At 58.5% G+C, this 23252-nt stretch overlaps 1 protein-coding gene across 2 annotated transcripts; it reads left to right on the top strand.

Moving 5' to 3' along the window:
* Positions 1–1322: 1322 nt before the first annotated feature.
* On the top strand, positions 1323–22353 carry TANGO6 (transport and golgi organization 6 homolog). Of its 2 annotated transcripts, XM_080351972.1 has the most exons (17): positions 1323–2250; positions 2499–2615; positions 3759–3903; positions 4675–4799; positions 5290–5452; positions 6064–6146; positions 8804–8916; positions 10647–10823; positions 11932–12058; positions 12595–12774; positions 15101–15235; positions 16174–16662; positions 16840–16897; positions 18289–18441; positions 20162–20313; positions 21285–21398; positions 22044–22353. In XM_080351972.1, exons 1-17 carry the CDS (start codon positions 1525–1527, stop codon positions 22218–22220), a joined length of 3234 nt encoding a protein of 1077 aa, XP_080208098.1. In that variant the 5' UTR covers positions 1323–1524; the 3' UTR covers positions 22221–22353. The 2 variants fall into 2 exon arrangements, 1 of the variants encoding a protein (XP_080208098.1); XR_013922705.1 differs by lacking the exon at positions 20162–20313 and having other exon boundaries at positions 22044–22182.
* The last annotated feature ends 899 nt before the right edge of the window (positions 22354–23252 follow it).

Genomic DNA, 23252 nt, shown 5'->3' with positions numbered 1-23252 from the left:
GAGCAATGCGGCCCCGGCACCGCAGCTGTGAGGCGAGGTCCACGATAAACGCAGACCAAAGATGTGCCATCGCGTGCTTCACATGAGGGAATTGTATTTGATAAAATACTCACAGGCAGATTTCTATTTTTCTGTACCCCAGATTATGGTATGATTTCCTTCTGTGTCGTGCCAGGTGTAATTATTGTGCAGTCAATGAAAGGCGCTTTCAGAAATCAAAGGGCTTTACTGAAATTCTGAATTCTGTGTTTAGCTGTTGTCGTGGTTTGTATTTTTTTTATCATGGGAAAAGGGTTTGATGTGGGCTGGAAAGCCAGCAATGGTCTAGTATTAATTGATTGTATGTTTTTTATATAAAATTGAAATAATAAATTGTTTTAAGAAAACCAGAAGTCCTTTTCTCTGTGTTTGTCCACTGGTTTGCTGCCTGTGCCCATGCTCAGAGCTGTTCCTGGGCACGGCCACGGCCCCTGTCCCCACTGTCCCATCGGTGGGGCTGGCGCTGACTCCATGCCCTGGAGAAGGGGGAGCAGGACGTGGTGTTGATACCTGTGTTTCTAATTACTAGACTGTATTTTAAGGAATTCTAGAACTCATAGTTTAGGAGAACATTAAGTCAGCAACCTTTAAAAATTAACCAACCTTGTAACCATAGAATGTTTGTACTTAGTAATCATACCCTGTTCTTGAAATTGACAGAGATTTATAACATATTCCTTTAGAACAGGTAACTGAGAAGCATACGAATGTTGCTTAGCATTGCTTAAACAGATAGCTTGTGTTAGAATAGGCGTGGAATATGTTAACGGTTGTCAAGAATTGTAACGAATATGTAATTTTTCTGTCAATATAAGCTATATATACCCAAATGGCCGGTGGCGGACCTAGGGAGGGACAGCCGCCGTGCTGAATAAGAAATGCTACTTTTAAAACCTTAAACCATGTTTGTAGGAGTCTGTTACCATGCCGATTGTACGGTATCGGTGTGAACACCCGGTTTGTGGGCAGCACCCGAGATCCCGAGTTTGTCCCATTGCGCTGAGCCTCCGCGAGGGACACGGGACAACCAGGGGCCGCGGGCTGGTGTCACACACACGTGGCTCAGGACCTGGCACAGCGTTTGCACCACCGGCCCCACAGCCCTGGGCAGGAGGGGTGATAACGTCTGCGCTTTGCAACTGCTGCTTTCTCCCCGGGAGCTGCGAACTGTCACCGCCCGGGCCGGGGCGAGCGCGGGTGCAGCAGCGCTCCCGAAACGCGACTGCCAGCGCGGGTGCTGTTCACACCGCGAGGAGCGGGACCAGCGGCTGCAGCGGGCGGACACTGTGCGCTCCCTCTTGGGAAGAACGCGAGCCCTGAGCTGCCGTGACGGAGCTGCAGCACCGCTCCGGCCGGCGGCCCGGCCACCGCTCCGCTCCGGCCGCAACATGGCGGCGACGGGCGGCGTCACGCCTGCTCCGTGCCCGACCTCCCCAAGATGGCGGCAGCGAGCCACGCAACGCCCGCTCCGCCGCCCTTCCCAAGATGGCGAGCAGTGACGCGCCGCCCGCTCAGGACGGCTCCAAGATGGCGGGCGGCGCGGAGCCCGAGCCGGGCCCGGAGCTGGAGCGGGTGGTGGAGGCGCTGGAGCTGTTCCTGCGGCCGCCCAGCGGGCCCGGGGAGCGGGATGGCGAAGCCGGGCCTGGCCTGGAGAGCGCTCTACGACTGGAGACGCTGCGCAGCAACGCGGCGGAGCTGGAGGAGCGGCTGCGGCGGGCGGCGGGCTGGGCGGCGCTGCGCGGCCTGCGCGATGCTGTGCTGGCGCGGGCCCCCGCGCTGGCCGCCGGGGCGGCGGGGCAGGCGGACCCGAGCTGGACCGCGGCCTGCGAGCTGCTGGCGCTGCTGCTGTGCCTGAAGGAGCGGCTGGCCGCGCTCGCCGCCGCCCCCGCCGCCCGCGGGGCCGGGGCCGGGGCCGCGCCGCCGCCCAGCGCCGACACGCTGAGCGTGGCGCAGGGCCGGGCGGTGGCGCGGGCGCTGCGGGCCGCCGTGGGGCTGGGGCTGCTGCCCTACCTGCCGCCGGGCGTGGGGCAGCGCCCGGGGCCGCCCGCGGGGCCGCCCGCCGCCCGCGGGGCCCGGCTCCACGCCGCCGCTGCCGCCCTGGCCGAGCTGGCCCAGCACCCCGCGCTGGGCGGGCCCCTGCTCGCCCGCCACCTCGGCCTCCTGCTCGCCGGGCTCTGCGTGCTGGGCCATGGCCCCCCTGCACTTTGTGAGGTCCGTGCCCCCTGGGACCAGTGTCAGCCCCCGGCCCTGCCTCAAGCGTGCTGGTCACCAGCCTCACCAGAGCCTCTCGCCACCCTCCATGGCTGAGCCCATGGGCTCCCGCTCACCAAGCCGTGGCAGCTCCCAAACCCTGCACATTAATCTCCATGTGGAGAAGGGACCGGAGCCTGGCTAGGGGCTGGAGGGGCACTGGCACCCGGCCGAGCCGTCCTCACCACCCGGGGGTTGTTTTTCCACAGGGTGTTTCGGAAGCAGAGCGAGCGCGGTGCCGGGAAACCCTGCGGCACGTCCTGGACCGCGTGTACCCACCGCTGGCGGTGCGAGAGCTGCTGATGCTGCAGGGCCGGCACAAGCAGGTACCCGGCGCAGGGCACTCGGGCGCTGCCGCCCGCAGGGCTGGGCTGCATGTTCCCACACTCCTGAGGGTGCGTTTGCTGCTCTCCTGGAAACGTTCTTATGTGTTAAAACCCAGTTTGATGCAGCACCCCAACCCCAAGCACCGCGTGAGCGCACGGGTGAAGCTGATGGGTGTGCATCGCTCGCACAGCAGCGGCAACCCTGCCATACAGGGGCATTTGAGCTTGGGGACTCATCACAGCACGTGCCGTCTTGGCAGCTAAATCCACTGCACCCAGCCAAGCAAAGCATCTCCTGTTCCAGAACCTGCCCCTTTCCACTCCAGGGCATGAGGAGGTGCTGCCTCGGCACCGGCTGCTGCTCGTGGCTGTTTCACAGGCCACCTGCTGGCACTGGGGAGGAGGAGATGAGAATCTCCTTAGCACGATGTGTGTAGAGTCCCCGGGGAAGGGACCACATCCCAGCTCCAAGCGAGTGCTGTGGGTGGGTGTGTGCCCACCTGCTGTGTCACCATTCAGGGCCAGGACACGAGGAGCTGCTGGTGTGTACACAGCGTAGTGCAGGGCCGTGCTCTGGCTGGGATCACACGTGATTCCCCAGCAGGCAGAGGCTGCTGTCCCAGAGGCTGTGGCTGTTACACAGAAAAGGGGGTCTCTCAGTTAAACGAAAGCTGAGCTGATTTCCCCCAGCCTTGCTCCCCAATTCCAGCTCTCGCTTTGTGGTTCTGCAGCCCCCCGAGCTGTCTGTGCTGTCCTGGGGCAATTGCTTTGCTCGCCTGACTCTGTGCCAGGCCCTGGCAGGGGTCACTGGTGCAGACCCCTTACCTGCATGGAGCCCAAATTGTCTCCGGAGCCCCTGTGCACCATTTTGGTAATGAGGCAAAGCTGCTGCCTGGCCCTGAGGGACTTTAATTAGTGGAGGGAAGCTTTGCATGAGGGGCTGCTCTGGGGAAGGCTAGCCTTGCTCATTAAGCCCTAATTTGCTTTGTGCCACTGGATGAAGAAGTGATTTATTTGAAGGTTTCGCTGTCGTGTGCTCCTGTTAAAGTCCTGCAGGGCAGGGTGCGGGTGGTTTGCTGTCAGGAGGGTTTGCACAGGACTGTGCAGATGTGCTCCTTAGCTTGTTCCTTTGTTTCCTTTCAGAGTCCTCCCGCTCCCGGGGAAGGGACAAAGCTGGCACGAGCCCCAGCGTGGCTGCGGCGGCTCTGCGGGCAGCTGCTCTCCGAGAGGCTCCTGCGACCCAGCGGGGTCCAGGCTGTGGTTCGGGGCATCATGGAGGGAACGGGCGGTGAGTGGGTGTTCTGACACTGCTCCTGGCTTCCTGGCCGGCCAATTTAAAGAGCCTGTGGTGATGTGTCTGGGATGTTTCATCCCAGGAGAGGCTCGGGAGAAACAGTGCCCCCAGAGCCTGGAAATGGGAAACAGATTTTGTCAGGCCAGGCTGGCTCTGTGACACACAGGTTTTTGTCTCTGTGCTCATCCCCTAAACTGAACGCTTTCCCACCGTACAAGCTGTAAGTTCAGGGTACAGTGTCATGTTTGAGGTCCAGACTGAAAGCCCCTGAGCTAGTTTAATCTGTTTGTGCCTCTGTGGAGCTGCATGTCCTGTGTGCACGAGGGGGTCGGTTCCGAGGAGCCGCGCTGGTGCGGGGCTGTGGGCTGTGCAGGTGCCGTCAGACCCATCCCGCCCCAGGGCTCAGCAGCGTTGCTCCCCTTCCCTCCATTTCCTGCCAGGGAGGGAAATAGTTGTTCTTTAAAAGCTGAAATCCATTATTTTTCGTGCAAAAGCCTCCTCTGGCCAATACCAACCTGATGATACCACCCAAGCATGAGCTCCCTCCCTCCGCCTCTTGGGTAGAGGTTGTTTTCTAGTATCAAATGTCTCAGACAATAATTTTTCCCCTTTTGTCTTTAAATACAGTTATGTCCTGAAAGATGCTTGCTCTAAAGAGAGTAACAGAAGCTAGAAATCCAATTTTTGGCCAGAAACATCAGGCTTCAGCCAAAACTGGCCTTGCTATTGTGCTGAGCTGATCCGGGCTCTCTGCCGCTGTGACAGGTGGTGCTGGCACTGAAGCCGCAGCCGTGGACTGGAGAAAATGCGATGTGGTTGCGAAGATTCTGGCTGCCTGTCCGCAGCAGTGCCTGTCTCTCGAGGAGTACTACAGGCTGGTGTGTCCCCAGGTGGGTCCTGTGCTCCCCGCAGCACGTCAGGGAATTTGGAACCAGCTTCTGGCTTGGGAAGCATCGGTATTGTCGCTTCTGCTTGAGCGTGGCCTCCTTGAGCCAGGACGACGTGTTTTTTAATGCTGCTCTGGCAGTGGGACACGTTTCCACCCTACTCTTGAATTTCCCATATTTGATTGAAATGCTGGAAAGCGTTGCCTGGTCGCACAAGCTGTGCAGCACAAGGAGCTCTCTGCCATGGAGCTCTTGCTTCCAGCCTTTGGCGATGGGAGTGGTGCAGGCTTTTGGGTTGAGCCCAGAAATGCATCCTACATTCACGTGTGTGGAGGAGAGCAGCTTTTTTGTATGTGGAATATTGTGCCAAAATGTCCTGCAAAGCAGAAGGCAAGAGGCTGCTCTGTCTCCACCAATGGCTGCGAGGAGGTGGCCTGCCCCCCTTCCGAGGGGCTGCTGATCTTTGTTCCTTTATCCTGGATTTTTCCCTCAGATTCTGGACCTGCTGCACATCCAGGACAAGCTGACGGCGCGGCAGTTCCAGCGAGTGGCCACCAGCACGCTGCTCACCATGGCGAGAGAGCACCCTCAGCTGGCAGAGACGCACCTGCTGCGGCCACTCCTGGCGCCGCTACTGCGCTGTGCGGGGACAGCAGGTATGGCTGGGATCAGGTGTTGCGGGTTCAGCAGGTGTGGCTGGGCTCAGGTGTGTGGGACAGCAGGTACCCCAAGCTCCCGATCTGAGAAGGGGCTGGTTTCTCTTCTTGCTGATCTCTGTCTTTCCATCAGGATTTTCCCAGGCTGGTGGCTGGGCTGTGGAGCGTGCCAGCCCAGTGCTGTCAGTTGTGAACACGTCTGCATGCACCGTATTTATTAGCACTTGGGTCAAATTACTGTAGTGTAACAGCCAAGTAGTGGGGCTTCTGCCATTTGATTTTTGGGAAACTCTCCCAGTCTGACAGTCTCGTTTTGGGCTTCCAGGCGGAAGCCATCGGTTCCCCATACTGACCGAGCAGCTCTCTGGGGAATAATCCAGCCAGAAGTTGTGGTCTGCTTTGATTTGCCTGTAACCTCGCGGGGTTTACAACACCACAGTGACATTTAGCACTGCTAATGAGGGCTCATCATTCCTGTGCAGTGCTGATGGAGGGCAGGAAGGCAAGAAACCCATCAAAGTTCTTTCTGGCACTGCACACTATGGGGTTGTTGTTCTGCTGTAGACCCTTCGGTGTGTGAGGGTGCTGATATTTGTGCCCTTTGTTTTCAGAGTTGTCAGTGGAAGATTTACCAGCAGGGACCGTGCTGGTGACAGAGGCCGAGCTCAGCACATGTGTGGAAGATGTGCTCAAGGTATCATGTCTGATTTAGGCGTGAGGGTAGGCAAGGGAACTATGAATGAGCTGGTTTGGGACTTTCTGAGCAGTTCAGTGTGTGTGTTGGACCGTGGCACAGACCAGCGTCTCCTGCAGTTGCGATGCTGCGGTGAAGCCGAGAGCTGCACAGAATAACCTTGTATGCAGTGCTGCACTGGTGGGACTGCAGCTTTATGCTGGTTACCAGAGGCATTGCTGGAATCCTTTCAGGAATTCTCACCCCAAAACATTCTGTGAGATGTCAGTGAGCTCTTGCTTCTATTTTTTTCCAGTTTCTTTTTGGTATGTCAAAGCAGGAAGGGTCTGAGCAGTGCCCTGTCAGCCAGCAGTCTCCACGGTGCTCTCATATCCTCTTTTTCCATGAGCTGCAGCAAGACTTGGAGCATTGCTAAACTGTGCAGCTTCGACAGGACTGTTGTGTTTGGGTGAACTGTCAGAGCAATTGGGGAAGGGAGGGTGGACAGTGCCTCAGCTGTAGGGAGGACACTGTTGGTGGCTGTGTCCTCCCGTCAGGTGTCCCAGGAATATTGGGGACACTGCAGCTGGCCCCCATGGGGTGTCCCCAGCTGTTCATCTTCCCCTGCCAATATCAGTCAGGGGGCTCAAGGCATCACAGTCTGTCTAGTCCCATTGGGCAAATGAGGTAAATTGATAAGTAAGGAAAAATCAGCAGCCTGTTTTGCAGAGATCACTTTGAACTGAACCCCATGACACATGAGCTTCTGTGTGCATGAAGTTAATTTTAAGGCTGTGGGTGGATAATCCTCCAGCTGCTTGGGTTGCAGGATGGTGCCTGGAGGTGGTGGTGGGACTCAGAGCTGGTTGGTGTGTCTGGTGACCAAAGCAAGAGGGGCTGCTGGGGTGCAGGAGAGTTTGCCGAAGGGCAGGAGAGATGGGAAGGGTTCAGGAAAATGGAAGGAAACTTGGGTCTCTTTGGATAAATGCTCTGGCTTTGCCAATAACAGACCATCTTCTGTGATAGAGGAGATGTCCTGTGGGCAGGGGGGTGCAGGTTTAGCACCTTCTGTGCAGACCCATCGCACAAGGTTTCCCTCGCAGCGACACGCAGGTGTTCAGCAGCACAGACCTTGGCTCTGGCATTTGGGGGAGAGGAGAGATCCCTGGTTTTGGGTAATTCTGTGCAAGCAGCTCTTCTGAAAGCTCCCCTCACAGCTCCTTTTACCTGCCGTTCCCACCAGTATCACCAGTGCCACACTGCTGGCTCCACTGCCTGCCCGGACAGCTGCCCAGCTCTCAGCTGCACGTTCCAGCCCAGAAGGACATCTCCAGCCCAGGAATTCCATTTTCAGAAGCCGGTGACTTGCTTACTGGCATGCCCCTAGGCAGGCTAAGCTCTTAAATGCTGGGATTGTAGTATTTTGCGTCGGAATGAGCTGTTGTAACCAGCTGGCAGGCAGAGACTGGTCTGCAGGGCTGCTCTGTGGTTCACAGTGCAGTGCTGGGGGGTTTGGGGCGGATCCCTCCTTAACGGTGTAATTCTGGAGGCCTGGGAGCAGCCAGGGTTTCTTGCCTGGCAAGTGTCATTTGATGCCGAGCAGGAAACCGTCCTTGGGGCTTCATCAGGGAGGCTTTGTGTACAAAAGGTTCTGGTTAGGAAGAATGGCTCCACAGGGATTAGCACAGGAAAAAAGATCTGTTTGCATCAATACAGCAGGGCAGAATGTTATCAGGAGAATCTCCCTCCTACCTGGGTTGTCACACTGCCTGCAACAGGCGAGAAAAGCTCCTTGGTCTATCCCCAGGACACTTCCAGCCATGGTGCATCTGGGAGGTGTAGGGTGAAGGGACAAGGGATGGCATCTTCGGAGCAGATGCTGCTGGAAGTCCCTTGGAGAACTTGTGAAAAGACTTTATTTCCCCCCTTTTTAAAAAAAAAAAGTAGCGAGGTGAGATGGAGCCTGCTCGAGTGAGGACCTGGGCACAACAACCCCGAGTAAACCCTCAAAACCGAGTTTTCCCAGCGTTACGGCTTTGACTGAAAGCATCTCACCTGGCTTTTAGTTTTGGACAATTCAATTCAAAGGATTGAAAAGGAAACACGGTGTTATAAAGCTCTGTGAGTGTTTGTCAACGAGGTGGGACCCGTGTGTGCTGAGCTGGTTGCAGTGGTTTGCGTGGGGAGGGCAGGGACAGCCATTCGGGAGGGTGGGATGGAGGAGAGGAGTGTGGCCCCACAGCCTCCTTGGAGCCCCCACAGCCTCCTTGGAGCCCCCGCAACCCGTCAGCCCCACTGTCCTGTGTGGGACTGATCTCTGTGTTTGAGATTTGGTTCTAGGTGCGGTATTTCCATAAAGATTTCCTGATTCAGAGGCGCCTGTTGCACCTCTCTGTAATACAAGCCCTCACCCCTGAGCAGCAGAGTTCCCAAATCGCCAACTGAGCTGTTCCTGTCCCTTGGAGCCAAGCTGCGGTTACGCAAATGCTTGGAGAAAGATGCTGCTGAAGGCTGGTTTTAATACAGGACAAGGCATAATCAGGGAAAACAGGCTCCAGACTGAAGGAACAGAGGCTGCAAACCCTCTGCAAGCTGTGCTGCGCAGAGACGTGGTTTCTGTCCTTCCCTCAGCTCCACGCAGATGTTTGACTCTCCCCCCCGTGCTCTTCTCTCTGTAGGTGTATGTGGTTGGGAATGACAGCTCGAGCCTGCTGCTGGGATCCTTACAGTCAGTCCTGGGAGTGGTTTTTTCCCTCTATTCTTTCGCCAAGCAGAGTGTGTCATACTTACGGTAAGGAAGGATTGTGCACGACTTCTTCTGGGGTTTCATGCTCCCCGCTCTGCCCTCTGCCACAGGATGTGCTCTCCATGGGCATGTACAGAAGCTGAGACCAGTTTTCTCACCCTGGAGAGCTCTCGTTCAAAGCAGGCAATAACCGCAGGCACAGGCACGGTGCGCGACCTTCCTGGCAGGCCTGTGCCTGGGGAAGCAGTTTTCGCAGTAGTTTTTGGTTTCCCTGAAGCCAAAATGTTGGGTGCAGAGGCAGATGTGACTCGCGGGCACCTTGGGAGCACAGGTTAACTCTTAGTCCCCACCAAGGAGTGGGAACTGTGGTCATGGGTGGAGACAGTGATGCTGGGACCTGGCTGGGTGTTGGAACAATCTGTGTATCCAGGATTTAGATTAAAAAAAAATGGATAAAACAGCTTGACTGCTGACTTTTGGAAATACCAGAGCATTCTTCTTGCTCCCCCGTGACTGATGTACCATGGTGAGCACCACGTGTGTCACTCACAGTGACAGGGACAGTGGTGACCAGGTGCTGTCTGTCTCCCTTTTCCCCTCTCCCTTCTCCCCTCTCTCCTCTGTCTCTGCTCCCAGGCTTTCCCTGGGCTGCACTGGGTTTGGGCCAACCTAGTAAATACACTCCTGGTGGGTTTACACTTTGGTGACTCTGGCATGTGGGTGCTGGAGGCTTTCCCTGAATGGTCTGTGCAGACACAGCCTCTGCTGTTATTAAAGACGTCATTAATCACTTCAAAGAGCAGAGAGCACTGTGGCAAGTTCATCAAACAAGCCAAGTTAATGTTGCTGCTGCATGAACAGCGCTGCTGCTCGCCTCTCTCTTTGCAGAGGAATTTGGCAGGGGTAGCTAAAACTGCAGCTGCCTGGAAACATTCGGATATTCAGACCCCTGGCACAGCGCTGCTGCTGCACCTCATTAACCTGCATCTTTCCCTGGCAGGAGTTTCCGTGCCATCTTCCAGGGCTCCCCCTCTCCTTCCTCCTCCTCCCTGGCCCAGCTGACAGCTCTGTGCTTTGTCATGTTGGCCCGAAGTGCCGGGCAGTGCGTGCAGAGCCTGTCCGTGTACAGACACGCTGTTCTGACAGCACTCCCCTCCTCACCAGCCTGAAATCCTGAAGGACCCAGATCCTTCCATCTGGGAACGCCAGAAGGACAGGATGTGCTGCTGGTCCCATTGTAAAATGACAGAAATGCTGGAGCTGTCATAGAATCTCAGGATGGCTTGGGTTGAAGGGACCTCTGAAACCCATCCAGTGCCACCCCTGCCATGAGCAGGGACATCTTCACCAGCTCAGGTTGCTCAGAGCCCCGTCCAGCCTGGCCTGGGATGTCTCCAGGGATGGTTCATCCACCACCTCTCTGGCCAACCTAGGCCAGGCTCTCACCACCCTCAGCAGCAACAATTTCTTCCTCATGTCCAGCCTGAATCTCCCTCCTTTAGTTTAAAACCATCACCCCTTGTCCTATCACAACAGGCCCTGCTGAAAAGTCTGTCCCCATCTTTCTTATTGGCTCCTGTTAAGAATGGAAAAGCAGCAGTAAGGTCTTCCCAGAGCTTCTCTTCTCCAGCTGAACACTCCAATTCTCCCAGTCTCTCTCTTGGCCCAAGGAGCATCCGTGTTCACTCCAGATCCCTCTTGTCTTTCCTGTGGTCCTGCTGGGGTGTGGGGGGGCTGCAGTGGGCACAGCAATGTCACCACCGTGTCTTCTCCAGCTCCCCGTGCCAGGAGATCCTGCTGTGGTTCCTGGAGAAGTCGGAGCGGGAGGCGTCGCTGGCCGTGCTGGAAGGCTTCGCCGGGCTGAGCAGCAGCGTGTGCGCCCTGCACCCGCAGTGCCGGTTCCGTGCGGGCAGCGAGGGTGGTGCTGCCATCGTGGTGGAGGAGCCCATCAGGTGAGTGCTGCTGGGCGGTGCTGGGTGTGGGGGTGTCCCCAGGCATCATCCAGCACGCGGGGTTTTCACAGAATGCCTGGCAGAGAGAGCCTCTGTGAGCACGGGCTGCGGGTGCTGTCCCAGCACGGTCTCATCCCCCCGGGTAGTTGTCCATCTGTGCCAAGCTCAGGCAGGAGACGCTTCCACACAGCTCCAGTTCCCTATACATGGTGCAGAGCTCTGACTTTCACTCCTGAGAAGCAGCACACTCTGAGCATTAGCCTCTGCTTTGTGTGCTTGTCCCAGGTCCCATCTATGTGGTGTCTGGGAAAGGGACATGCTCCGTCATCTTCTGTGCTTCAGCCTGTGCCGTGGTGGATTGTGGCTGCATGGAGTGAGTGGGATCCCTCAGGCACAGGTGGCACCGTCACAGCAAGGCCTCGCGGCAATGCCAGCGACCGAGCTCCCTTCCCGCTCTCACAGATGGTCTCTACAAGCAGTGGCAGAGCTTGGCCCTGTGGGGAATAAACGGCAGCCATTAGCCTCCAGCTGCGAAAACGACCTATTCCACAGCCTGACTTTGGTTTAATGAGGGGTGGCTGTTAATTGGAGCCCAAGGCAGTGCCCAGGAGCTGTGTGCCCCCACAACAAACCCCCTACAAACACGCTTGTTTCGGTTTCATTTCAATCTGTTCCTGAGCTGAATTAGAAGGAGGTCTGCCCTGAGGTCTGCGCTGGTTAAACTGGGTGTGCTTTGAAATTAGCACTTAACGGCAGTGGCTCTGTGCTTTTCTGTCCTGCTCCTCTGGCCATGACCACTGAATGAATTAGCCAGTGCTGATCCCATTAGAACAGCTGGATTAAACCTGTGTTTTGCGCTCATGGCTTCTATTAATGTTATTCCTTTAATTAATGCAGGTTAATAAATAAACTGAGTGCGTGGTCACGTAGACTAAATGAAAGGAGCAGTAGTTTGCCTCCGCTGCCTCCAGGCTCCCTCTTTCTGGTAGCACTGTGGAGGGAGGTTTTCACGAGAAGGCAGAAGCAGGATCTCACCTCACCAGGAGTGGCTTAGAGCTGGGCCTGGGGTGTCTGGGTACGTTGTTGGTGACACGGTGACCTGTTTCAGTGATGAAGATGAGGCCTTGTACCAGAAGGTTTCCTCGGAGCAGTGCCGTGTGGAGAACTTGGTGGAGCTTGTGTCTCACTGCCAGAAGAGCGGGCTGGCTGGGGACTTCTTCATCTGCTGCCTGAAGGTGAGGGCAGGCACATCTCTGCTTGGGCACATATTGTAGTTTGGGTTGGAAGGCACCTTTCCAACCCCCTGCCATGAGCAGGGACATCTTCACCCAGGTCACGTTGCTCAGAGCCCCGTCCAGCTGAGGGACCTGGGGGGTTCAGCCTGGAGAACAGGAGCTGAGGGAGACCTTCTGATCTCTGAACTGCCTGAAAGGAGCTTGGAGCCAGGGGGGATCGGGCTCTGCTCCCCAGGAACAAGCGTCAGGACAAGAGGAAATGGCCTCAAGTTGCACCAGGGGAGGTTGAGGTTGGATCTTGGGATCAATTTCTTCCTGGAAAGGGCTGTTGGGCATTGGAACAGGCTGCCCAGGGCAGTGGTGGAGTCACCATCCCTGGAGGGGTTGAACAGACTGGAGATGAGGTTCTCAGGGACGTGGGGTAGTGCCGGGGTTGGGTTATGGTTGGACTCAATGATCTTGAGGGTCTCTTCCAACCACAATGACTCTATGATTCTATGTAACCGTGGCCTCTCCCTGCGCTTCCTTCCCGGCAGGCGCTGACTCGTGTGGCTGCGGAGGACGAGGCGGGTTTGAGCTCAGCTGCGGTGCCTGGGGGGAGTTTGCTGGAGCTGGAGCAGCTCCGCGCTGCACAGGGCAGGAACCTGCTGGTCCTGCAGCTCGTGGCCACGCTGTGCGAGAGCGTCTCAGACACCGTGTTCACAAATATTGCTCAGGTTGGTGATGGGGGATCAGTAGCCAGAGCGTGGCAAAAACTGAGCTCTGGGCTGTAGGGAAATGGTGGCTGAGAAACAGCTGGAGAAAGCTAGAGCATCGCCAGGAAAAGTGATTGATTTGGTCACAAGTGTCTCGGTGCCAGCAGGAGGGACAGAGTCAGCTACAGAGGTAGGAGGGAGCAGCCCAGGGACATCTTTGCATTTCTGTCCATGGTTTTGTGTTAAAAGCCAAGAGAGTGGTCAGGGTGTTAATCCCAACTCCAATTTACCAGCTTCTCATCTTTATTTCAAGCAAAATTTAATCCCAAGTTTAAAGACATCCATACCTGACAGACCTCTCCAGCCAGCACTTGCTGCCTGTCCGTGGTGTCGGTACCTGTTTTTTCTGACACATCTCAGCGACCGCCTCCAGGAGCTGTGGTAGCCGAGCTGCCAGCCAGACAAACAGCACTGCCATGTCCTGCTGGCCCCTTGTCCCCAAATAGGCAGTTTGTAGCTTTTCCCTTTTTTTTTTTTTTTTGCTGCTGGGACACCCTCACCAGGTGGTGTGCGCAGTCATCGGGCTTGTGTAACTGCTGATACAGCTGGTGCTTGTGAATGGGCAGCTGCAAAATGTATTAAATGTTGTAATTGGAAAGGCCAGCTGGGGCTCCCTGAACCTGGTACCAAACAGGGTTGTTAAAATACAGGATCTCTGCCCACCTGAGCCCACGCTGCCGCAGCGCTCGGCTGTCCCACACCGTGCTGGCTGCTGGGCGCCGCGGTGCCCCCCAGCCGGTCCATGGTGTGATTTCCTCATCCTAGTTGTGTTTTTGCCTCCGTGACCTGGTTGTGCCAGTTAACCATGACTGGCTCGAGCAGAGGCGGTCACTGCTCGCACAGGTTTCCTCAATTTTCTCTCGGGGACAAAGGAGCCGTTGTGTGCTCTGCAGTGACGGGGGGGACGAAGCCGCTGTCCCCACAGCAGCTTCATCCTCACCCACCTGTGCGGAACCGGCCCTGCGCCCTGCGTCAGAAATTCAGGTGGGAAAAGGGGGAGGATTTTCCCAGGTCTGGGTCCAGCTGTGAGTCCGGGCTAAAAAGCAACAGCCACCAAAAAAGAAACGCAGGTAAAAAAGCCATTGTGCCTCCTCCTGGGCTGGGTTTTGGGGAGCACTCCTGCGCTGGGCCGGCAGCAACAGAGCTGCGTTGGAGCAGGTTCTGCAGCACAGGGCTCCCCCGGGGATGTTTTCTTGCTCTGGGCACTCTGGAGTGTGGATTTGTGCATAACGGGGTTGGAGCGAGCAGGATCACTCTCCAAAACCAGACCCTGGAGGTGGCAGCAGCTGTGGACCCCTCAGTTGCACAGTGGATTTCATTTACCTTTTCCACCCCTTGCCAACTGAGTTTCATGAGAATTGCTTGATTCTCCTCCCGCGTGGGACAGAAACATGCTCCAGTGTTTTATTTTTCAGGCATTTTTTCCCTTCTAGATTAGGATGTTTTTTCTTTCCTTCTTGATTAGGGTGTTTTTTTAGCTTTGTGTTTTTTCTCAGTCACTATCTACTGGTAGATTATTTATGCATGGTGTTCCTGTTTTTTGTGCATTAAATAGAATTTCAACCCGTTCAGCTTGCATTTCATTGTTTTGTGAGAGCAGATGTTCTGACACTTGTTTTTACTCCCTCTTCTTGCTGTTTGACGGCATTTCATTTCGGGACTAACCATCCCAGAAGGTCCCGAAGCCTTTTCCGCAGCCCCCCAGCTGCAGCAGAGATGTTTCTAAGGAAGCTGGCAGCAATCAGCTCCTCTGCTGATGAGGAAATGCTTTGCACCCAGTGCCCATGCCCTGGAGGCTGGAAATGTGGAGTTTCATGCAATAGTACCTTGTTGCCCTTGTGCTTTCTTTTCTGACATAGGAGCAAAATAGTTCCTCTTATTTTGCAGCGTGCTGGTTACGTAGGAGCAACTCTGATCCAGCACCTTCCCAGCTGGCAAAGGCACGGGAGAAAATAAACTCCCTAATTTCAAGCTCTGTTAGAAGACTGAGAATCCCAGGGTTTGGTGCCAAGTGTCGAGGAGGCTGATGCCTGGCAGGGTTGTTATGGGCTTGAGTGGAAAAAACAAGTATTGTGAGAAAATCACAAAATAAGTGACATGTGTCAGTGGGAGCTTGTCCAGGTCGAGGGGTGACCACAGGGAAACAGGAAGAATTTGTGCTGGAGAAAGGCTTTTGGGCTGGAAAAATTCAAATAGCTGCAAAGCCAGGGAGAGCTGAAGGCAGCGGCTGTCTCCAGGGACCCCCCAATGTCCCCCTGCTAACCGCTGTCCCCTGCTGTCCCTGCAGGTGCAGGAGTTCGTGGGGGCCGTGCTGCAGCGTGCCTGTGCCAGCCCGGCGCGGGGCCCTGGCGCAGCGGCCGAGGCGCAGACCCTGGCCATGGCCATGGGGCTGGTGGCTGCCATGCTCGGTGGGGCCGTGCAGGTGAGGGGGCACACATGGGGGTGCATGGAGGGGGGACCAGCACAGTCCTGCTGCTCCTGGTGCTTTGGGCTCTGGTGCCTCCCTGGGTTGTGTCCCCCTTTAACCCCAGAGAATTTCCTCAGAGCAGTGCCAGGGTGCTGGCTGAGGGTTCCTGGCAGGGCACCCGTGAGAGCCCATTTATTTCATTTATAATCCAAAAATCCACTGCTGAGAGGGCACTGACAGAGCAGCACAATCACACAGAGCATCTTTAAATGCCAGTAGTCCATCCTCTGCATCCCGACTCCATCTCTGGAGCGCAGTAAACTTCACGGTGTTTCAAGGACTGACCATTCTTGAAAATCCTCTATATAAATGGTACCTTGCTCCGTTACCCTGTCACACAGCGAGTGATCCCATGTGTGTTAGGGCTCTGCAATCATGCCATTTCACATCATGGAGCTGCTGGGGTTGCTTCATCCCCAGATTTGCCCAAAGGAAAATCCAACTCTTAATGGAAAAAGATAATTTATTGTGTCTTATTGCTAAATTCCTAACGTTGGGAAAAGAACATTATTCAGTTGGAGAAAAAATAAAACCAGAGTTTCACAGCTCTAACAGGCCCCCTCCCAGGCGTGCTCCAGTGTTAGCGGGAGCAGCTTACCTTGGCAAATTGAACACACAAGGTTTTGGAGGTCGCTCCAAAGCTGTTCGGGTTCCAGTGGCTAAGGGTTTTTTACACAATCACCCAAAACCTCCCCTGAAATCTCCCCTAAAGCATCACTCTTCAGATCTTATGGCCCCAGTTTTGCTGCAGCAGTTAAACCCAGTCTGGAGCAGGTGCTTCTCCCCATCGGGCACTGCAGCCTGGGAGCAGATTGCAACTGCCTTGCCAGGAGCACCCTGGGGAGTGAACCCCCATTGCGGTTGTGGCAGCACTGCTTCTCTTCCCCCCACAGCTGCAATCCGGTGACTTTGCGGTGCTGCAGCGGCTGGTGCCACTGCTGGAGGAGCTGTCCCGCACCTACCCCGAGCCCCTCACCCAGGAGCTGGCCGCCGACCTGCGCATCGCCATCTGCACCCACGGTGCCTGCTCCCCCGCGACGGTGGGTGCTGCTGCCGGCAGTGTGCTGGGGAAGAAGCCAGGGATGGGAGCGCAGACTCCTGCTGGTGTCCCCGACAGAGCCCCGAGCCTGGGGGGTGGCCACAACGGCCCCTCGGCTCCTGGGAAGAGCAGCGACAAGCAGAACATGAGCCGGGAGCCCAGCACCACGAGTCCTGCTCCAGCCCCATGTGCCACCAGCCCAGCCCCAGGGGGGCTACAGGAGCTGCTGGTATCAGCGTACGACCCACAGCCCCCTGGCCGGGCGGCTGCCCTGCGCCATCTCGCCAGCCTGATCGCGCAGAGGGATCCAGAGGCGTTGCGGCTGCAGGAGAAACTGCTGCAGGTACCAGCTCCCACCATGGTCCCGTCCTGCACCAGTGCTGCGGCTGAGTGTCTGGTGGGCTGGACTGGGGATGGTCTGTGTTATCAGAGCCCTCAGCCTCGCTGGCACTGGAGCAGGGCTGCCTGTGTGATGCCGCCTGGCACGGGGCCAGGGCTGATGGTGTTCCCCTCCTTGCAGGTGTTCCTGGAGAACCTGCAGCATGAGGACGCCTTCGTCTACCTGTCGGCCATCCAAGGTGAGCGATGCCCAGCCGGGCCAAGCGCTGGTGCTTCTCAGGAGAGGGTTTTGTACCGGGGGGGTTTGGGCAGTGAGGGCAGAGAGCAGCAGAGCTGTGGCCGGGCTGGGGGTGGGTATCCTGTGTGGTGGCTGTGCCAGCAGGTCACGAGGTGCCATTCCCATGACCCAAAGCGATGCCAGCGCTGCCGGGAGCTACAGCTGCCATTGGGTCAGTAACCGTCAGCGGGAAAAGGAGCTTATCGATGTGCTTCCCTCTGCCTGTACGGTCTTGAGTGGGACGGGTTTGTCCTTGCCCCACAGGTGAGACACAAATGCTTCAACCGTCCCCGGGTGATTAATACACCGGCTGCAGCTGCCTCTGTGTTTCGCAGCCCGGCTGCGGGTGTGATTAACCCTGACGCGGTTCCTTGTGGTGGTGACTCACCTGGCCCGCACTGCGCTGGCGGTGGCACTGCGATGTGCTATGTGCGGTGCCAGTGGCAGTGCCAGGTGGGCTTCCCGCTGCAGCAGCCATGCCAGGGCTGGGACCAGTGCCGGCTATCGCGGCACTTTAGAGGATCACTGAGCTGGGCTCTGGTGTGGAGATGCTGGAGGAGAGGTCGCTGCCCTGCTGGACATGCCTGGGTTTGCAGAGGGTAACCCATGCCAGGCATCCTCCGATAACTGGGGAATGAGGTTGGAGGTGAAGGCGGCAGCTCCTGGAGGGCAGGGGAGCCGGGGCTCGGCCTGACTCAGCGCCGGGCACTGCCAGGGCAGCCGCTGCCGCTCTTCCCCAGAGAGCAGCTGCAGTTCCATATCAGAGAGGGGCCAACCACCTGGGAAGACCAGCACTCACTCCCAGGCCACATTTCTAGAGGGCTGGTGGAGCCCCACGGCACAGCCTGGCACATGTCCCGTGCCAGGGCCTGAGCCCTCCCTGTCCCTGGGGAGACATGGCCTGCTCAGGGTACACTTGGGCTCTGGCTCCCAGCCTGGGCTGGGCAAAGCCGGGAGATTTCTGGAGCCCTGGCAAGGACGAGGATGCCCCAGCGGTGTGTGCCCGGTGGCAGGGAGCTGGGGGCTGCACCCGAGCATCGCTGGCGGTACCAGCTGCCCTGACACTGGGCCAGCCCACAGGCGAGCCCGGCAGCGTTTGATGGCCAGCGTGCCGAGTCAGCACTCCCTCGAGGAACGTTAACCAGCAGCAATTAGTGGGCACCTGCTGCCAGCTGCTAAGTTATTTATTTCTCAGCTTGGCACCCAACCGGACCTGGTGCTGCGGCTCTGTGTGCAGGGGTTGCACCGTGGGGCTGAGGTGCTGCAGGGGTCCTGCGGGTGACAGCTGCACTGGGGTGACAGGTGCCATCCTTGCCTCTGGCCCTGACCCACTCTCTCCCTTGCTCTCCCCAGGCGTGTCCTTGCTCTCCAGCGAGTACCCAGAGCGGATCCTGCCCATCCTGCTGGCGCAGTACGGTGTCCTGGCGCAGGGCACCGAGGACACTGCAGCCACTGTCACCCGGATGAAGCTGGGCGAGGTGCTGATGCGCGTCACCCGGGCGCTGGGTGAGTCCGCAGCCATGGCCGTGGCAGTGCTGGCGATGCCGGCAGCCATGGCACCGCTCGCCCCCTCGCTGCTCTCTGCCACGGCACCAGGTCTGGGAGCTGATGTTATTGGGGGCTCTTGATGTCTGGAGGCAAGAACCAGCTCCCAGGACCGCACCGTGGGGGCTGGCGGCTGAAGGTGGCTGGCCAGGGGTTGCTGGTGGGCAGGAGCGGGGCAGTGGGTCCTGCCAGCAGCCCACCAATCCTTGGCTGCAGCGCTGGGCTCAGAGGCTGCCGGGAAGCGCCCAGACATGCAGAGCTGAGGGGTAGAAGCTGGATGAGGCCTTTCCAGCAGCCACCATTGGGACACGAGTCAAACGCCTGTCTGATTTTCCAGTAGAGAAGAGGCCAGTGGGAACAGCCTGGGCAGGGGTCGGTTCCCGGTCACTGTCCAGGTGTTTTGTTGGCCAAGGCAAAGCCAACTTCCTTGGCTGCTGGGCCTGCCGGAGCAGGGCACAGCCACTGCAGCTTCATCCCCAAGCTCTACCGGCATCCTGCCAGGGCTGGTGTTCCCCAGACCAGGCTGTGCCACAGCCCTGCCCTGCTGCTGGGATGGAGATGGGGCATCCTATGGGCCACAGCCCCATCACCTCCCCGCAGAGCCCATGTGAGCAGCAGTGGAGCCTCGTGGTCTCTGCAGCCCCAGGCGATGTCCGTGTGTCCAGCCCTCACCATGCCCAGCTCTGCAGCCGGGTTTCCCTGGCAGCTGCCGGCGGCACAGCTGGCAGCAGGACGGCCGGCACGGCCTCCACCGCAGCTCTCCCCCACGCCGCGGTGCCTCTGCCGCGGGCAGCAGCTCCGGCACGTCCTGGCTCGCCTGCATATTTATAGAACAGATCGCATGAAGTTGTTTTTGTTGCAAAGTTTCAGGATTCGAGAGCGAGGGTTTATCTAGTGCTTCTAGAAACACTCTGCACTGTGCAGCAGCGCTGCTGCCTTTCGGAGCTCTCCTGCCACTGCCTGGGGACCAATGCATGTCCCTCCTGCCCTGTCCTCGTCCCCAGTCCTGCCTGCCATCCCACTGGAGCGGCTTTTTTCCCGTTTTGCAGCAGCACCTATTGCCCAGCAATGAGCTGGCGTGGGCAGCGTGGCGGGATGTGCGTGGCAGCCCTGTCCTGAGCTGCTCCCCCAGCTGCAGCCCCACGGGGCCGAGCGCTGCGCGGGGCTCTCGCAGACCCCGCACACACCCAACTCGCTTCTGCTGCAAACCCGTTAGCTGCTCAGCCTGCGCCTCCTGCGCTGGGCGATCCTGCATGCCAGTCACAGGCTCTGCGCATCGGCCTCTAATTAGGCGGCTCACACCTCCCCACGCTAATTGGGTGGGGGTTTGTGCGGCTGAATTAGGTGAGAACTTGGGCTTCGCACATTGTTTCTGTACAGGATCTGTGGCCACTCTGAGCGGGAGCGGGGGTGGATTGTGGGACTCACCGAGTGGCCCCAGACAAAGATCTTTGCCGGGAGTGTGTGCTGAAGGGGTTTGCCAGCGCCCCGGGGGCTGCACCACAGTGTCCTCCCTGGCGTCACAGCGGGTCCCATGCTGGGCACAAGCCACACTCCAGATGTTGCACCCAGCTGTTGGCCGGTGCTGCGGTCTGCCTGCTCCTCCTGGAGCGGGGACTCGGGCAGGACGGGGCTGGGGTTGTCCCTTGCCCGTGACGTGCTGCTCCGCTCTCTCCTGCAGGGGACATGGTGTTCCGGCACCGGGAGCCGCTGGTCCAGGCCTTCCTGCGCGGTGCGCGGGCCCCTGAGGCTGCACTGCGGGCCAGCAGCCTCTCCAACCTGGGCGAGCTCTGCCAGCACCTGGGCTTCCAGCTGGGCCCCATCGTCCAGGAGGTACTGCTCGGTCCCTGGGGGCCACGGGGCCATCGCTCCTTAACGAAGGGCAGTTTGTTAGTGGATGGCAGGGTTGCTGAGGGCTCGCTGCTGGGGATACAGCAGCCTGGGGTTTCCATAAAGGACGTGGGGAGTATTTACTGAAATCAGAGAGTAGAAAAGTTGTTGGACCTGAAGCAAACTCTCAGGAGATTCTCACTGTGATTTTTAGGGCTGAAAGTTGTCTCTTGTGCAGAGAAGCGATAGCCCAAGGCCAGGCGGTGCAATGGCTCTGCAGGAGGAGACCTGGGGGCACAGTTAGCACCTGCCCGGGGCACCTCCTCCTGCTTAATGAGTTAATGAGACCTCGTTACCATTCCTATTATCACCAGGCAGCTGATATCTGGGGGGTGCCCGGGGCTGCTGGAGTTGTGGTCCTGGCTCCCGGGGCTCTTCTTTCTGGAGGGTGGGGTGTCTCACTGGGAGCCGCTGGTGTCACAGTCTGGCAGTCCTGGAGCTGGCGGATCTGTGTCCCCCCTGCAGCTGGAGCTTTGCCCTCTGTATCTCCCGGCGCAGGAGGGAGGACAGGAGACGTTGGGGATGCGGCACTTGTGTTTCTCCGCGGGTCCCCGCTCGGCACCAGTGGGTACCGGCAGCGTTTGGCGTGATGCCAACACACCACACGCAGCTATTTCAGGCAGGCGCTGGCTCTGCTAATTCTCCTGGCTGTCACTGCCAGGGGTCGAATTAGCTTCCTTCGATGTTGCCTGCTTTTTATAAAGCGTTCCAAGGTGTCTGTGTGTCGCTCAGCCCCTGCGAGAGGGAGGGCTGCTCCGTGACCCACAGAAAGCCAATCTGGGGGGCTAGGGGCAGGCAGGGGGGAGTGCAGCTGCCCTGGGTGGGGTGTGGGGGTCCTGTCCTCATCTTTCCACTGTGGACAGCTGCTCTGGGGGATCCCCTCGTGCCCCCTGCTGACAATGCCATCCCCGCAGGTCACCTCCTGCCTGACGGCCATAGCCAAGATGGATCCCGAGGCTGAGGTGCGAAGAGCCGCCGTGCACGTGGTGGTGCTGCTGCTGCGGGGGCTCAGCGACAAGGCCACGGAGGTGGGTCCTGTCCCCAGGGCTGGGACAGCCTCTGCCAGGCCCCCGGGTGTACCCGGGCAGGGCATGGTGTTCTCGGGGACAGCCCCGGGGGCTCCTTCCCAGGCAGCTTCCAGGGAATGTTGATGGGATCAGGATCTCTGGCTTGTGCCGCCCGCACCCAGGGGCCCTGCCAGCGGCTAAAGGGACTTTGCAGGGACATCCCCTTGTGCTGCTTGGCCGTGCCAGCTCCTGGGAGCCGTGGGAGGTGTTTGTCACTCATTTGCCTTGGAAATGCCCATTTTTTCCGTGGGCCGTGGCCTCCCTGCCCACTTCCCAGGAACGAGCGTGTTGGGACTCAGCTCCTGGGGAGGAAAGGGCTGATCCCCGTGGGAATCCCCACAGTTGGAGTCCCAGCTGCCACTCGTGCCCCTGTGCCGGGGGGACACTGCTGTGCCGCTGGTGCATGGAGAAGCTGGGTCACAGGAGGGTCAGGGCTCGTGCCGGGGGCAGCGCAGTGGTGGTGGTGCCGCCATGTCCTGGCACTGGCAGCATCAGTGAAAGAGGCAGCACCGAATCTGACGTGGCACGCCGGGGGCTGTGTTTTGGGTTGTTGCGGGTGTGGGTGAGATGCCAGCAGGTGCTGATGGTTTGGCCCACTCTGCCCAGGTGTTGCGGGACGTCCTGCGGGACCTGTACCGCCTGCTGAAGCACGTGGTGACGACGGAACCCGACGGCGCGACAGTGCTGCATGCCCAGCTGGCACTGGAGGAGCTGGACACGGTGATGAGGAGGGTCCTGTTCCCCCCCCAGACACTGGAGAAGAAGATTGTCGTGCTGCCGTAGCATGTGCCAGGACTGCAGAAATGAACTCTTCCTGCTCCAGCATCAGGGCTAAGCGGCTTCCTGAGAGGATGGGCTCTCTGTGTCCCCAGGACACCACCGGCGGGTGCCAGTGGGGAGGAAGCCACAGCCTGGAGAGGGTGGGCTTGATGGGTCGAGGTGGGAGATTAAACAAAGACTTGCTCAGTCCTGTGCCTGTGATGTCTCATGGAGCTACACGAAGCCCCTGGGTGCCATCCTGGCCATGTTCCATCCTGCAGCTGTGTCATGCTCACCGTCCCATTTTTGGGGTGGTGGCAGCAGCGCAGGCCCCAGCAAGGGGGGCTCTGCTGTCTGCACCCCCAGCACAGGCAGCTGTGCACCCCAGGGTCTGGCAGCAGCCATTGCTGTTCCACGGCCCTGCCTGGGCACCGCGCTCGTACCGAGGGGCTGCTGTGGCTGCTGGGGCTGCCAGTCTGGCATCTTGCACGCTCACACGCTTGCTGGTGGGTGCCCACGGAGGGACCATCTCTGGGTGAGGGATGGGGACTATCCATGGAGGCTGGAACCCCCACCCCTCTGGCCAGGGCAGCCCCATGGGTGCTGCAGCTCCGTGAGCCCCACTCCTGCTCTGGGAGCTGCCGTGCACCCACCGGCTGGGGGAACCAACGCTGGGACAGGGTGCTGAGGGATCACACCAGAGCTCCCTTGCTGAGCAGCCCCACTGTACACAGCCCCGGGTACTGGATGGTATGAGGGGCCAAGCACGCCCTTTCCTACCAGGCTGGGGGTGCCCGGCTGTGTCTCCATGCCCAGCGGAGCCACTTGGGCCAGGCCCACACCTCACCGTGCTGTGCCATACTGTGCTGTGCCATACTGTGCTGTGCCGCTGGGCCGGGTGTGCTGGGGCAGCTGGAGCACCAGCCCACGCTGCTGCCATGGGCACGTGCCAGGATGCTGCAGTACCAGCGGTGCCTCCCCAGGGCCTGCTGCGAGTGGCAGAAGACCGTTCTTGAATGAAAAGTCTCTTTTGATGCCGCTGGCCAGGCACGGGCC

This window comes from Nesoenas mayeri (genome assembly GCF_963082525.1).
Source record: "Nesoenas mayeri genome assembly, chromosome: 12".
In the NCBI taxonomy this organism is placed as follows: Eukaryota; Metazoa; Chordata; class Aves; order Columbiformes; family Columbidae; genus Nesoenas; species Nesoenas mayeri.
This window is presented reverse-complemented; position numbering and strand designations above follow the sequence as displayed.

Bases quoted from the DNA above. Each gene is read 5' to 3' on its own strand.
- TANGO6 (XM_080351972.1), top strand. From the start codon at position 1,525: ATGGCGAGCAGTGACGCGCCGCCCGCTCAGGACGGCTCCAAGATGGCG. The intron at 12,059-12,594 runs GTGAGGGCAGGC...CCTTCCCGGCAG, and splicing joins TCTTCATCTGCTGCCTGAAG to GCGCTGACTCGTGTGGCTGC. The intron at 21,399-22,043 runs GTGGGTCCTGTC...CACTCTGCCCAG, and splicing joins TCAGCGACAAGGCCACGGAG to GTGTTGCGGGACGTCCTGCG.